The sequence below is a fragment of the Drosophila ficusphila genome, unplaced genomic scaffold (assembly GCF_018152265.1).
Source record: "Drosophila ficusphila isolate 14025-0441.05 unplaced genomic scaffold, ASM1815226v1 contig_414, whole genome shotgun sequence".
Classification (NCBI taxonomy): Eukaryota; Metazoa; Arthropoda; class Insecta; order Diptera; family Drosophilidae; genus Drosophila; species Drosophila ficusphila.
Genome location: NW_025064328.1, coordinates 7,054,509 through 7,068,114, shown reverse-complemented (window position 1 = coordinate 7,068,114; position 13,606 = coordinate 7,054,509). Strand labels below are relative to the sequence as shown.

At 40.0% G+C, this 13,606-nt stretch overlaps 1 protein-coding gene across 4 annotated transcripts in view; it reads left to right on the top strand.

Moving 5' to 3' along the window:
* The window catches only part of LOC108101535 (diacylglycerol kinase 1), a 50,473-nt gene that overhangs the window by 6,278 nt on the left and 30,589 nt on the right, over positions 1-13,606 (top strand). For all 4 annotated transcript variants that reach the window (XM_017205914.1, XM_017205915.1, XM_017205912.1 and 1 more), the window contains exon 3: positions 12,397-12,480. In XM_017205914.1, coding sequence (XP_017061403.1) covers positions 12,402-12,480 — 79 coding nt within the window. In that variant the 5' untranslated portion in view covers positions 12,397-12,401. The remainder of the gene's footprint in view (positions 1-12,396; positions 12,481-13,606) is intronic.

Genomic DNA, 13,606 nt, shown 5'->3' with positions numbered 1-13,606 from the left:
GATATCGGTTCTCCGTAAATCTACATACATGATCTGACACTCGCATTTAGCCTGTCGAATGTGCCACTCAATGTTGCCACCGCCTTTGCGTTTTTTTTTTTTTCACTCGGCTCGCCCTTGTCTTTGGCAGCGCGTGGCACTCCAATTAAGCGACAAAATGCCTTCAATATTTTGTCAGGTCTTTGATTTATTCGAGTTTCGTTTCGAGGGCTCGAGATTTGTTACATGTGTCAGGCATTCCATCTCAATATTGGCCAACTGTCGCCGCTGGCAACTGCAAAACTGAAGAACTGAAAACCGAAGACCGGAGAATATAGCCAGCCTACTTTCGAGAGTCGAGTGGCTGGCTGATGACGGTGATGATGATGACGTATGGTGTAGTACGACGGTGCAGTGCATTGTGCAATCGGCAAGAAGAACCCTTAATTGACACACACGAATGACGACGAGTGGAGCTGCCACTTGCCACTGGACAAGGCTTGTGTTTTTCCAGCTTGCCAAATTGTTGAGGTGAAGCACAATCAATTTTTCATCCATCTATCCCGGGCTCTGACCAAAACAAATACACACGCTCGCCGCCGTCGAATGTCAATAAACCGCACAGATACCAGCACAGATGCACGGATACACGCTGGCCGGAGTATCTGTGAGTTAAACAATAACAGGCCAAAGACAAATCCGTTACTCGCAACGCCATCGACGTCAACATTTCAATGGCCATTTTCCCTGCGGTCCGACGGAAACGGGAAAGGGGAAAGGGGAAGGGGAAAGGGGCTCTGACGTCAGAGGCCAACCGTACTGAGTGGTGAGTGCTATATGCTATATGCTATATGCTGTACTCTCTGCACTGGCAAAACAAACAATCACTCTGGATGATTTATTCCCTCGGAAATGTTTGTAATTCGCTTATATAATAAGCCATCCTACAGACTTTTTATTTGCCTGAGAACCGCATTCGCGAAATGATTTAAGATTGCTGTTTAATATACAATTTTGTTTATATTTTTATTGAATTTCTGATTTACAATCTTTTATAAAGCAATTGAAAAGTTATTAGATTCTGTAATCTACATATAATCTACATATAATCTACATATAATCTACATATAAAGTTATTAGATTCTGTAATCTACATACAATACGTGCTTTAAATATATTTCAGTACATTTCAATTGCTTGTTCCTTCAATGCTTTTAAGATTTAATATGAATTTCCAAAGTAATGAGTTTTTCCCAGTGCATTCACTCGGTTACGAGACACCACACAGATTTATATTCCCTATCCATGTGCGTTCGTAATTTGGGGCAGCCAAAAAGCGTTTGCTATTTTAGGTTTGGTGTGTTGTAAGTGCGGGCATTGGGCATTGCTGCAGGCCAAAACGAATTCGAATCCAAATCCGAATCCAAATCCGAATGCGAATGCGAATCGATTTGGCCAGTGGCCCAGGAAACGCTGCTATTTCTCATCTGTCAAGCTGACCGGAGGGGCGTGGCCGGGCTTAAATATCTCCCGGAAGCAGACATAAAAAGAAAAGGAATCCCGGCGAAATTCCGCTTAAGGGGACTCGCACTCGGCCACTTGATTTCTCGCTCTTTCGTGCACTTTGCCCCGTTTGCCCAGTTGGCCAAGTTAGCCCAGTTTGCCCTGTTTGCCGGTCCAAATTTTCCACTTTAGTTCATCAAATATTTAACCACAGGGGAAAGGAGCCGTGGCATCCGTGTAAACAACCAAGAGTTCGACTAAAGGCGGCTAAAACCGCAACCAAAACAAACTCAAACAAGGCGAGCAAATCTGGAAATCTTTCTAATTGTGGCAATTCAATCAAATCGCTTTCCCTTCCTTCGCGATCCTCTTGTTTTGCTTTCCGCTAGGATTTCCGTGTTCCGTGGGGGCTGAGTTCTGATTTCTAATTTCCCAACAGTGATGACCAGAAATAGAACATAATAAACAAGTGAAACAAGTTTCCAAATTAAATATTTAATCTAGTCCTAACTAGTAAATTTTTCGTTAAAAAAATCAAGTAGATATTTACCATCATTTGGCAGAACTTATACAATTTCTACCAATTTGTTTGGGGAAATCGCAGACTGTCATCTCTGCCTCCTTATTGCCAGGTTACCAGGTTGCCAGGTTGCCAGGTTGCACGGGTTGGCCAACCAGGTGCTGCAAATGTGTAAGGTCAGCCATAAGATCACGGAGTATTTTTGTGTGTGGAGATGTGCCTCCATTCAGCCATCGACTTGTTGGCCCGCCTGTCTATTTTTATAGATCGCCGGCATGCTCGACGGGTCTCCTCCAGCACGCTTCTGTTTATCGAAGACAAAACAGTTTTTATTGTTCGGGAAATTATGCGAGTATTCAGCGGCACATGGACATGAACACACCTCCCAATCTCGAACCGCCGCAGGCGGGAAAAGCGGGAGAGGCGGGAAAAGCGGCGGCGGCGAGGTGTGGCGTCATCAATTTCCATTGAAGGCTGTCCGGCCGTCGATCAAAGTGAAAAGTCAGAGGGCGCGCTCGCCGGAGGGAAATCTCTCCAGAAATACGGGCGGAAATGTATTTTAGCACATAAAACCACTGAGGGAAAAGAAGTGATTTGAACAGAATATCTCTTTCTATTTTTACTTGTATGCGTTTCTTGCAAATAAAACATCAGAACATATTTATTAGCTTGAATTATAAGAAATTTTTAAATGTATTTTATTAAATTGTTATGCATTTTTATAGGTTTATATTTTACTTTTGTATACATGTTTATGAATGTTCAGTCAATTTAATTCAAATTAATAAAATAATCAGAAAAGGTGTAGTTTTGAGGATATAAAACAAGATGTGCTAAATTATAATACGTTTTATTATTCTTTTCTCCTTAAAAACTTAAAGCACTTGGTTCATTAATATATTATATATTATACATATCTATAAATTGAAAATTGTATATGCACTGAATACAGGCTTATATTAAACTCTATTTCTTGTGTGTTTATTTTCAATATAATTGGAAATACATAAAGTAAAGTTCTTAACTTGTCTGACTTGTCTGCTGTTGAAACCTTTAAGAGGTGAAACCACTTTTTGCACCTTCTTTTTACTCCGCTGAGAATGACATGGCAAACAGCAAGGGAATCAGGTGGCAAACGGGTTCAAGTAGGGGTGTAGTTTGTGGTGTGGGTTGGGGTGTGTGGGTTGTGTTGTGGGTGGGGAGTTCCGCTATGGTGCCTACTTTTATGGTTATGGCCTCGCGCTGCCGGGAAATTTCGCCGGCTTCCTTTCTGCCCGCGGCTGGCACATCCTCGTCCTCCTCTCGCTTTTTGCAGGAGACTTTGTTGCCGGAATCATTTTTGGCATAAAACATTTTCGAGCATTAATTACGCATTCACGGCACGTACTTGTCGGTCTTTTGGCGTAAATAAAATTAAAAGTTCGCCACCCGACGGATGGCCTCCTTTTTGGCTCCCATCTCGCTGGCAATAAAACAAAGTAACATCAACTGTTTAGCTGGCCAATTAACAGCAATTAAATCGCGCAGAAATACAAAGGCGAAATGTCTGCATCAGTCGGTTGGCCCAGTTTAAAGCGCGATGGGAAAGCTGTCGGGGGAAAACGGAAAACCATTTTTCACGACCGCGCTGCTGGAAAACTGAATGCAAACAAAGGCCAATGGTGCGAAGCAATACCTTTTTAAATCAACGTCAATTAGGGGTTATACCGGTATAAGGGGTTCAAACTTGATGTTTTCATCTGAAAATAGATTTAAATTTGATCTGAGTTCTAAATATTTAATTACAAGAATTATTTTTGCCAAGTCATTGCGAATAAGTAAATATTTGGTCTTATTTTGTTTACCTTTGTTTTATGTGCTGCTTTTCCATTTAAAAAACACTAGCTAGACAATTTCCTTTAAAATTAAAGAAAATATATACCCAATTCATGTTTTTATTCTTATATTTTTACGTAATAAATAGCCTTTAACCAATTTTTTTGTGAGCACCAAAATTCGAAGAAAAAACGCCTGATTCAAACTCTTATCCCCATTCACCAAGAAGGGAACATTATCCCTTCGATTAGCAATTTATGTAGCCAGCTTTTATTTATTTTCCCTCGGCCAAACAATATTTCTATTTCCGATGGATGCTTTTAATGCCACTTGCCGGGGGCTGTTGACATTTTTTATCGTTCGAGTGTTGGGCGAAAGCTTAGAGCCAAATCCACGCGCGAATCTCATTTATATTTAATTTTTTTCATTTCCAACTGCTTCGGCGTCATACTTTGTGCACTTGATCCTCGTAAAAACAGGACGTGACATTACATGCCACGCTGACAATGGGATTCGCGACGTTGAGTGGAAACTGCAGGGCATCGGATGCAGACAATAAATTTGATTCAATTGCTGTCACAAAAGCGCGGAGTCCTGTGTATTGGATCTCCAGACAGCCAGTCTGCCACTCCTCCAGAAGCAGTTGTCATCCTCCTTTGTTGGCACCGCCTCCAGTCTCCTGGCTGATTGTGCATGACCAGCGTTTGATAAAGGAGCTATACAGCTATGGAATTGTGGAACTATGGAGCTCTGGAACCAAAGAACTACGGAGCAACCGACTGCAAATACAGACGTTCAGTGCCGCAGCGAAATAACAATGACAGCGAGCTTTTCGCTTTCTCCATCGCCGCCTTCTGATGGGGGGAACCCCTCCTCCCCTTCCCCTTTCCTGTCCCATCAGCTGACAAGCGGAAGTGTGCAAAAAGCAAGGAGCGACGCCACCAGACGGCGTCCTTAAAGCGCGACTCCCGCGGTCCGTGACCAGTGCTGTCTGCTCTGGGGGATTAGAAAAAGTTTGATACTTCAGAACCCCACCAACGAAATTTAAACACCATTGACTCAAATTCAGGAGCTTGACATTACAAAATACAAGCATTTTATGGGGCAATCGGGCGACTTTAAGTGCAGCTTAAGATCATATGAGTCGGAGTTTTTTAGTAATATAACTTGGTTAATAAAGTGCCGGTAGATTTCTGAGTCTTTTTCTATCTTCCCAAAAACTTTAAATTTAAATTTTATATTGCTATAAAGCCAAAACAATTTTTTACAAAATACTTTTAGTTCAAAGTTACCGATAAAAAAAATGTATTAACATTTAAAAAATATAAATGATAATGGTTATTATTATTATAATTGTTTACTTTTATAATATATAATTAATACACCACACAACTACAAATACAAAAAACTTAAATATGCTTGAAAGATCTTGAAAGATAAATTATTTACTTTTAGTTTTTGGGGCTTTAAAAAGATAGTTATATATACTCGTATAATAATTGAGTATTGTATTTTATTATGAACACATCTCCTCTTTAATTACCGACTAGTAAATGTACCCCCATTTACTGTAAAGGAACATTCCCATGGCTGTACCTATATCTCTCACTTCGATTGTATCTGTATCTGTATCCTGTGCTTCTGTCCAGCAGACATTTGTGGCCACCTCTGTCAGAGTCGGCGGAAGCGGAATTGCATTTTATTCCACAGCCGCGCCCTCGCATCTATCCGTATTTTAATTGCTGCAGGGCTTCCCTTCGGCGCACTCCTCCATGTGGTGTTTTTGCGTTTTTATCCCCGTATTTTATTTAGTGCAGCACATGTCCGGTTGCATGCACCACGAGCAGTTCGATACCGCGACTCCTGCAGGCTGACATTTGCCCTGGGGCAGGAGTTACACGGGAAATGAAAAAAACACTTCAACGGGCTTAAACAAACAGCCAACAAACATGTTTGAACATTACAATAATTCATTTTCGCCTTTCTTTTTGTAAATATGTTAGGGGTTCTCTTTTTATGTGTCCTCTTGCATCTGACCATCGATGTGGGCATGCTAAACTGACAGTTTACGGCGGAGTTTAAGCGTTTAGCGGGCGGGCATTTCACACTCCCGCGCAATTGCCCCAGCATGTGGCACATGCAACACGGGCTTAAGCCCTGCAGCTCAGTTCACACATTCCCCAAAAAGTATGCTAACGCTTTTGTTTAGAACAGCCAGAGCACACGGGGATTATAACGGGACTTTCATCCTGCCAGAGGCTCGATGATTCGATATCCAGTTGAACATTTTAGCTGGGCTTTGAATATTTTGAATAGCCTTGAGGTAATTGGTGAGCTTGTTATTGTAGTAGGTTTCTACAACAATACCCAGCTGTCAATCTGATCAACCAAACTGTACAAAAAAGAAAATTTAAAATGTTAAAAAAAGTGTATACAAAAGGGCTTACTGTACAAAAAAGAAAATATAAAAGGGTATGCTTGCGCTGTACAACCAACCATGTGTGAACTAAAGATTTAAATAAATTTTAAGCAAACGCAATGAATATTTATGGTTTTTATATACACATGAAACCCTTGATATAAAAGGTCATTTTGCAGTGCATGTTCCCGAAAACAGTGCAGAATTGGTGCTTGAAATACGAGCATTGTCGCTGACAGGATTCCGAATTCAGGATTCAGGAACTAGGATCCAGATAGCCGATGGCTGCACTCATCCAAAATAAAATAGGAGCAAGTGAATTGTGTGCAATGCTCATTGACAATCTTGCAGCGTGTTTTTTTCGCTGGCTGTTTGTATGATTGTCAGCCGAAAACAATGGAGGAGCCACTGCGAGTGCACAGCCCACGCATCAGATAAACAATAATGTCAATTTCATAAAAGCAAACACTCGTCGCCATTCATATTCAGCGGAGGCAAACATTTTCCGCACTCAACGCCCTGAATGCCAAAGGGAAGAGCAATCGATTGAAAATATATTCGAACTTTTGCAGGGCCCGCGCGGAAATGATGGATTTATTTTTTGCGATCAAATCAGGAACTTTAATTACAGCGCGTCTCAGACTTTTTGGGTCCTGTTTGCACACGGACACATATCCTTTTCGTTTACGTATTTAAACGAAAAAAACTTAAAGTTAAATTAAGTTGGAGATCGGGAGTGAATGCTGCAGCTAAATAAATTATTTATGCCTGACATCAATTGATTTACAATTATTTATTTAATACTACTTGCATTCACGGTCCGACACAAACCTCTTTATTTATTTATGTTGCGGATATCTCCCCATTGGCGTTTCATCAAAGGAATAGCGTTTAATTGTAAAAAGCTTAAAACTATTCGAAAATTTATGAGTGCCCTTTATTGTGTAAAAGTAGATTAGGTTGAATAATAAACAAAGTCCTAGCACCACCAGAATTATCCAAATCAAAGTTTTTATTAACAGTTTGTGGAGTAATATATTTTTGTAATTACTTCTTTTTGTTATTTTTTTTGTTTGTGTTCATCATTTTATTTTGTTTGCAAATTAAAAAGGAACAACATTTCTTTTATTGACTTATGAAATTTCAATGAGATACGATAAATATCATCCTTGTTTATTGCAGTGATTTTATTAAAATGGAAACATTCCTTTTTGAAAACTGTTATTTTTCTGGATTAACTTTAATTTAACGATTAATCGAATTTGTATTTGTCCTTCTGATTGCATTAATCCATCGATATTATTATTTGCTCTCAAAGTAATTAGTGCTGAAAAACACTTCCCTGAAGTGAATTAAAATCGCCTGATTGGGTGTTTCATAAATTCATAAATCTCGTTAACTAATTACAATTCAAAGGCGAACTCAAGTGGGTGGGCTGATTTTTGAATAAACGGAATGGTTATTGATGCGCAGGGCAAAAATGATTTTTTGGCCGGCGATCAGAGTGCGGCGGCCATTAAACAGGGCCACAAAGCTAAAGGCCATAAAAAACGCAATATGCCGCTGTTTTATTTGATTTACTTTTATTATTGCTCCGACCGAAGATAGAGGGAATGTGGACCGTTGAAGTATAATGATTTGGCGGGCCAATTTAAAGCATAAAAGAAGGGAAAATGGTTCTGTGTCGGACATTTATGTGCTAGATTTTATGGCAATTTTGTTTCGGCTAAAACAATAAGAGGGCCAATACACACACAGACACACACACAAGCAGACACACATAAACACGTAAATGGACGAGGACAAGCTGAATCGGAATCTGATGCTCATTGTGTGCGAGTGGAGCGAACGGAGAGCATAATCTAATAATATTTTATGTGGACAGCATAAAAAGCACAGCACTTGAGAGTCCGTTGAACTCTCCTACTGCTCTGTCGTTCTGTTGTCCTTTGGGTTTTTGCACTCCAATGTCAAAGGGCCGCAGGACGAGCGCTTCCATTGACCAACAAAGACAACCGACAGACAAATCCAAGTCAATTTATTGAAGTTTTTGCCACTGGCCAAGGGCCATTACGAGCAGAATATCCAGATATCCCACTTCCAAAATGCGAATTTTATGATGATGCCTTAAAAACACTCGCAGGCGAACACACACAAACACACACAAACACACCCACCCATTAGAGGCGCAATTAACATTCAGATTGCGCATACGCCATGTATGCTGCACTATTTATTTGTATGTTTCATTTGCATTTTCATTAGTTTATTATCCCGGCATTGTATAGTTGGAGCTCTTAACGCGCTCCGGGCATTAAGGCCAAATGAGCTGTGAATAATGGCGGTGCGGGGCTCTATTAAGATTTAACGAGCAAAAAGGGACAAACTACTTTTGCATTAAGCGGAAATCGCTTGTGAAATATCACTCTCCACTCTCCACACTCCACTTTTCATTCCCGCAGTTAACGCGACAAGTGCTCGGCAGTGGATGAAATGATAAGTTAGTCAATCAGTTGATTATAGCCGGCTAAATATAACGAGGGCAAGACAAAAGCTTTAGAGAAAGATTTGTGAAATGAATAAATAAAACGCTAAATGGCCAGAGAGTAAAAATAAACGCCAAGCGAATTGGGAACGCAGAAAAGCCAAGCCAACAAATATATAAGCATGTATATCAAATATAATTCCCCCTCTATTTTATAATACATATATATGTATATATGATGTGTGTATATATGTTTGGCTCTTTGTGGCTGAAACATACCATACCTTTGCCTGTAAATGCGTAAGCGTGGGCGTTTGATTGTCATGTGTGTGTGAATGTGTGTGCGTTACCCGAAATGCCATCAACTTGTGTGACGTCACAACTGTGACAGGGATTCCGCGGGGAAATTATGCCATTGATTAGCCAGCGGCTCGTGGTTATGCCCATCCTAACGAGAACGACAACGATGACGATGAGGATGTTGGCGATGATGATAATGATGATGCCAGTAATGACGTGTCAAACGGCAGACGACACACCCCACATACGCACACTAACACACACACACACACATACTGGCACACCAGCTGACATATGGCGAAAACTAAAATTGGCTAATGGCCACTCTTACCCATTCCAGTTGCTTGTTTTCAGCGTCTTATTCGAGGGCAAAGCCAACGAATTTATGTCTTATCGACGCCTAACATTTATTGCAATTTCGTAAAAAAGGGACGATATTGATGTAGAAGAGTTAATCAAAAGAAAACAAAAGCCCAATGAATCTTTGATAGTTTTTACGATAGTGTAAACGTATTAGTCGATTAGGTTAGAAGTACCAGGTCGTCGCGAAAACTTGTCCGAATTCTCAAAACAATTTGAGACCCAGGCTAAATTGTGAAAGTAAGAATGTGAAGTGACATTTTTCTTCAGTAGATCTGAGTTGAGAGGAACTTGTCATCGACGCGAGGGGCTTTCTTAGACGATGTCAGGCGCTGCTGCACGGATAAAAAAAAAACACACCGTTTAGACGAGAAGTCTCCAGGCTTGAATCCAAGAGCGGATTCTGAAGAATGGGTCTCAAAGGGAATTAGAGGTGGACGCCTTTTCCCTTGTAGTATGCTGGAATTGCCGCAAGAAGGGCACAGATACCAAGATTGCACAGAGGAGGCGCGTATTTTGTTACGGTTGCAAAGCCGCCTCATATAACACAACTGCGTGAAATCAAAAACTTAAAGCCCGGCAGTTCGAAGTCGCAGTTCAAACCGAAGACTTTGAGCCCCTTCGCGTCAAATCAACTATGGACCGATCAGATGTGAATGCACCATTAGTCGCATCACCAACTTCCCCGGACGTATCAAACAATGTCGGCTCTCTACTGCATTGTAAACTTAAAAGTTACCTCAGATTTTAACCCCTACTGTGTTTTCTGAACATCCCTTAGGAACTAAGTCTCGCAGCGCCGAAGAATTAAAGGTTTTGGCAGAATGTTAAAAGCTGTAGGCTCAAGGTTGAAATATATTTGTTCTCATCCCTACGATCCCATTTCTGCCGATTCGCTTATTAGACCGTACTGTTTTTGGTTGGTGGACCTCAAGGCCCTCAATAAGTTGTATTGGAGGAGATCTAGCTAAAGTAGGGGAAGAAAAAGAAAAGATACAAGAACCATTAAACATTAAAGCCAAAACAGCAGATGGACGACCTCAGAAAGCTAGTAGGAAGAATGGAAATTGACGTAGAATATGGAGAGACAAGAAAAACCTTTAAATATTTACCTAGTACCGTCTTTGAAAATGATCTTTATTTAGGTATAGAATTTTTGAGACTATATGATCTTCTCCCAAAAAACCTTAATATATCAGGTTAGAAACTACTATCGAAGCTAGCAGCAAGGTCGAGGTGGAGCACCACGACTTGTCTGCTGAGGAAAAAGCAAAGCTTGGCAATGTCATCAATTGTTTCCCGTCATTCACAGAAGGACTTGGAAAACGAATTTAATAACTCATGCAATAGATGTGGGTGGAGAAGCCGAAGCATTAAACAGCGCCATTTTCCAGTGTCGCCAGCTGTTGGAGAAAGTATGTACGCCGAAATTGAGCAGGATGTTGCAAATGGGCGTAATTGAAGAGATAGCGGAGCTTGGTCTTCCCTATTATTGTATGGTTACCAAACCTGGTAAAGTTAGAATTTGTTTAGATGGTCGAAAAGTCAATAGCTTTACACGAGAAAGACGCAGCCATCCGCTTCCTCAAATCAGCGGAATTTTGAGTCGTTTGCCTAAGGCGGAATATATTTCGTGCTTGGACTTGAAAGATGCCTTATTGGCAGGTGCCTTTAGTTTTTAGAAATTAATTCTCGGAGACAAGACTGCGTTTACAGTCCCCGGTAGGCCTCTTTACCAATTTAAGGTAATGCGATAATGATGATGCCAGTAATGACGTGTCAAACGGCAGACGACACACCCCACATACGCACACTAACACACACACACACACATACTGGCACACCAGCTGACATATGGCGAAAACTAAAATTGGCTAATGGCCACTCTTACCCATTCCAGTTGCTTGTTTTCAGCGTGCGACATTTCACTGGGCTTTTAAAGGCGCTGAGAGATGAGAGACGAGGCTAAAATTTAATTTCACTTCTTACTAACTGAAGAATAGAACAAGAAATACTTAGTTTGCATTTCAGATGACGTATATATATATAGCTTACACAAGCCTAATATTTCAGGCTCAATTTACCAATTAGTTGTAATCAAGTTGGTCAGTTATTTTTATGAAGACTCACGAACAAACAAATGTTTGAACAACTCTTTTCCTAAAAATAAACAGACTTTAAAAGTATTATGCAAATGTTTAAAAGTAAAAGAAAAGGAGGAGAATAATCATTTTAATGTGTCAAAGCTGGCAATTGCATTATACGACAATAATAATTTTGCCATTGTTGTTTAAAGTTTTAAGATGCAATGAAAATATCAAAATGAAGCTTGTACATTAGTGTAGTTTTCTTTTTTATTATAACTTTTTTAATGAACTGTTTTATTTTTTAACTTTTAAGACATGATTATACATATTAATAATAAATGTATATTTTTTTTATGACCCAACCTTTTACTTCTTCGAGCGGTTGTTTTTATTGAACCACTTTTTTGCATTTAATAAGATACTTCTTAAAGACATCAAAATGAGAAAGAAGAGCAGAAGAAAGATCTGTGTGCCACTGTGCCTGTGAAGTTGCTTTCTGCTGTTTTAGACAGGCATCACAGGATATTCCATCCGCTGGCCACTTGAGGATGGCTAAATATATCGCAGGGAATGTACAGATGTGCGATGTGTGTTCCATGGGTCGTGGGAGATGACAGAAGAGAAGCGAGAGGGAGATAACATTTTAAAGCAATTTAGTTTTCATCGCACACACACACACTGTAAAATATATTGATTGCCGATGCCACAATCACGTACGCAGAACCCACGTATTTTTGTGGAGCTGTGTGGTTGTGGGGCTTGTGTCGATAGTTTGGCACTTACATATATTGCGAACTGGAAATGCAAATTCGAAATGCGAATGCTATAAATTATACGTCCGCACTCCCCGCCTTTTCGTCCTTGATTGCCCCGCATTATGATGGAAATTACAATTTGTCACCATTTGTTATGTATTGCATATTTACAGGCAAAATGAATATCGGCATCGCAGCACCGAAATGGGATAAATTATCGCCACGCGAATTTTTGCAGCTGCAGGAGTTGGCATCATGTAAGTGAAAAGCAGTAAATCAAATTGCACTAATCAAACACACACACATTCACAACCGGAAAATGCAAATCGGACAGAGCTTTATTTTTCACTTTTCCTGCGATTGACAGACAGGCCAGTTACTTTTTTGTTTTTATTCCCTTTAATTGAATAACCACTTTTAATGCATACATTTATGCTTGCATAAGTAAAACGAATCTCAAATTGCTGATTCCAATAAACAACTTTAAATGTTACAGCAATTAATGTGTCCTTGTTTAAACAACCCTTTAAAGTAAACAAATTGTTAAACATACGATTTACCTTTTTAGTAAGCACGTCTATTCACACACCTTTTTGGTTTCCCAGGCGAGTGGAGAGTATATATCCCGTATTCCATATCCCATATCCCATAACTGCTGCAGATACATTTACATTTTCGCTTGTCGTGCACTTGCAACTCAGCAGATTTCTCATGACAGCCGAAGCTTAAGCAGCGCATCTTTAAGAGCGTTTCTGTGGCAGCATCCTTGCCACACATCTGCTCCTCACATCGCCCAGAGTTATGTCTGCGCACTGTTTGCATTCTTTGCTGCAGCAGCGAAGCTCTTTGACATGACAAAGTAGTTTACCTTTGGGTGAGCACTTCGCTCCACTTCATCCGCCGGGTTGCCTGGCAGTGGGAATTACACGGCACGGCAAATGGGAATGTTGAGCTTATGGATTATGGGATCTTACACGGAGCACATACACATGGTAATCCTAAGTGGCGAACTTGGACCTTTCTTAAGCTCTGCTCCGTCGGCGGGGAAAAGAGCAGCCTTTCTTCCAGTGCAGCTAGCACCACTTCATCCACTGCCAAGTCGAAGAAGCTCGACTAGAACGTAAAGAAAGAACGTATATTATTATTAGGATTAGTATTAGGTATACTAGATTGTTAAATATTTTTAATTTACATTTTCCTGTACCGAATTTAATTTTTTGTTAAAACAAATTATATTGTTTTCAGTTAGGTGAATTCATTTTAGTTTTAAACTCAGTTCCTTAAATTTCAGATTCATCAATTTCATTCCTATTTATTTGGGTCTCAAATTTTGATTTGTAAAAAAGAGGAAAAATATGCAAATTCGATTTTAAGAAAGGAAAA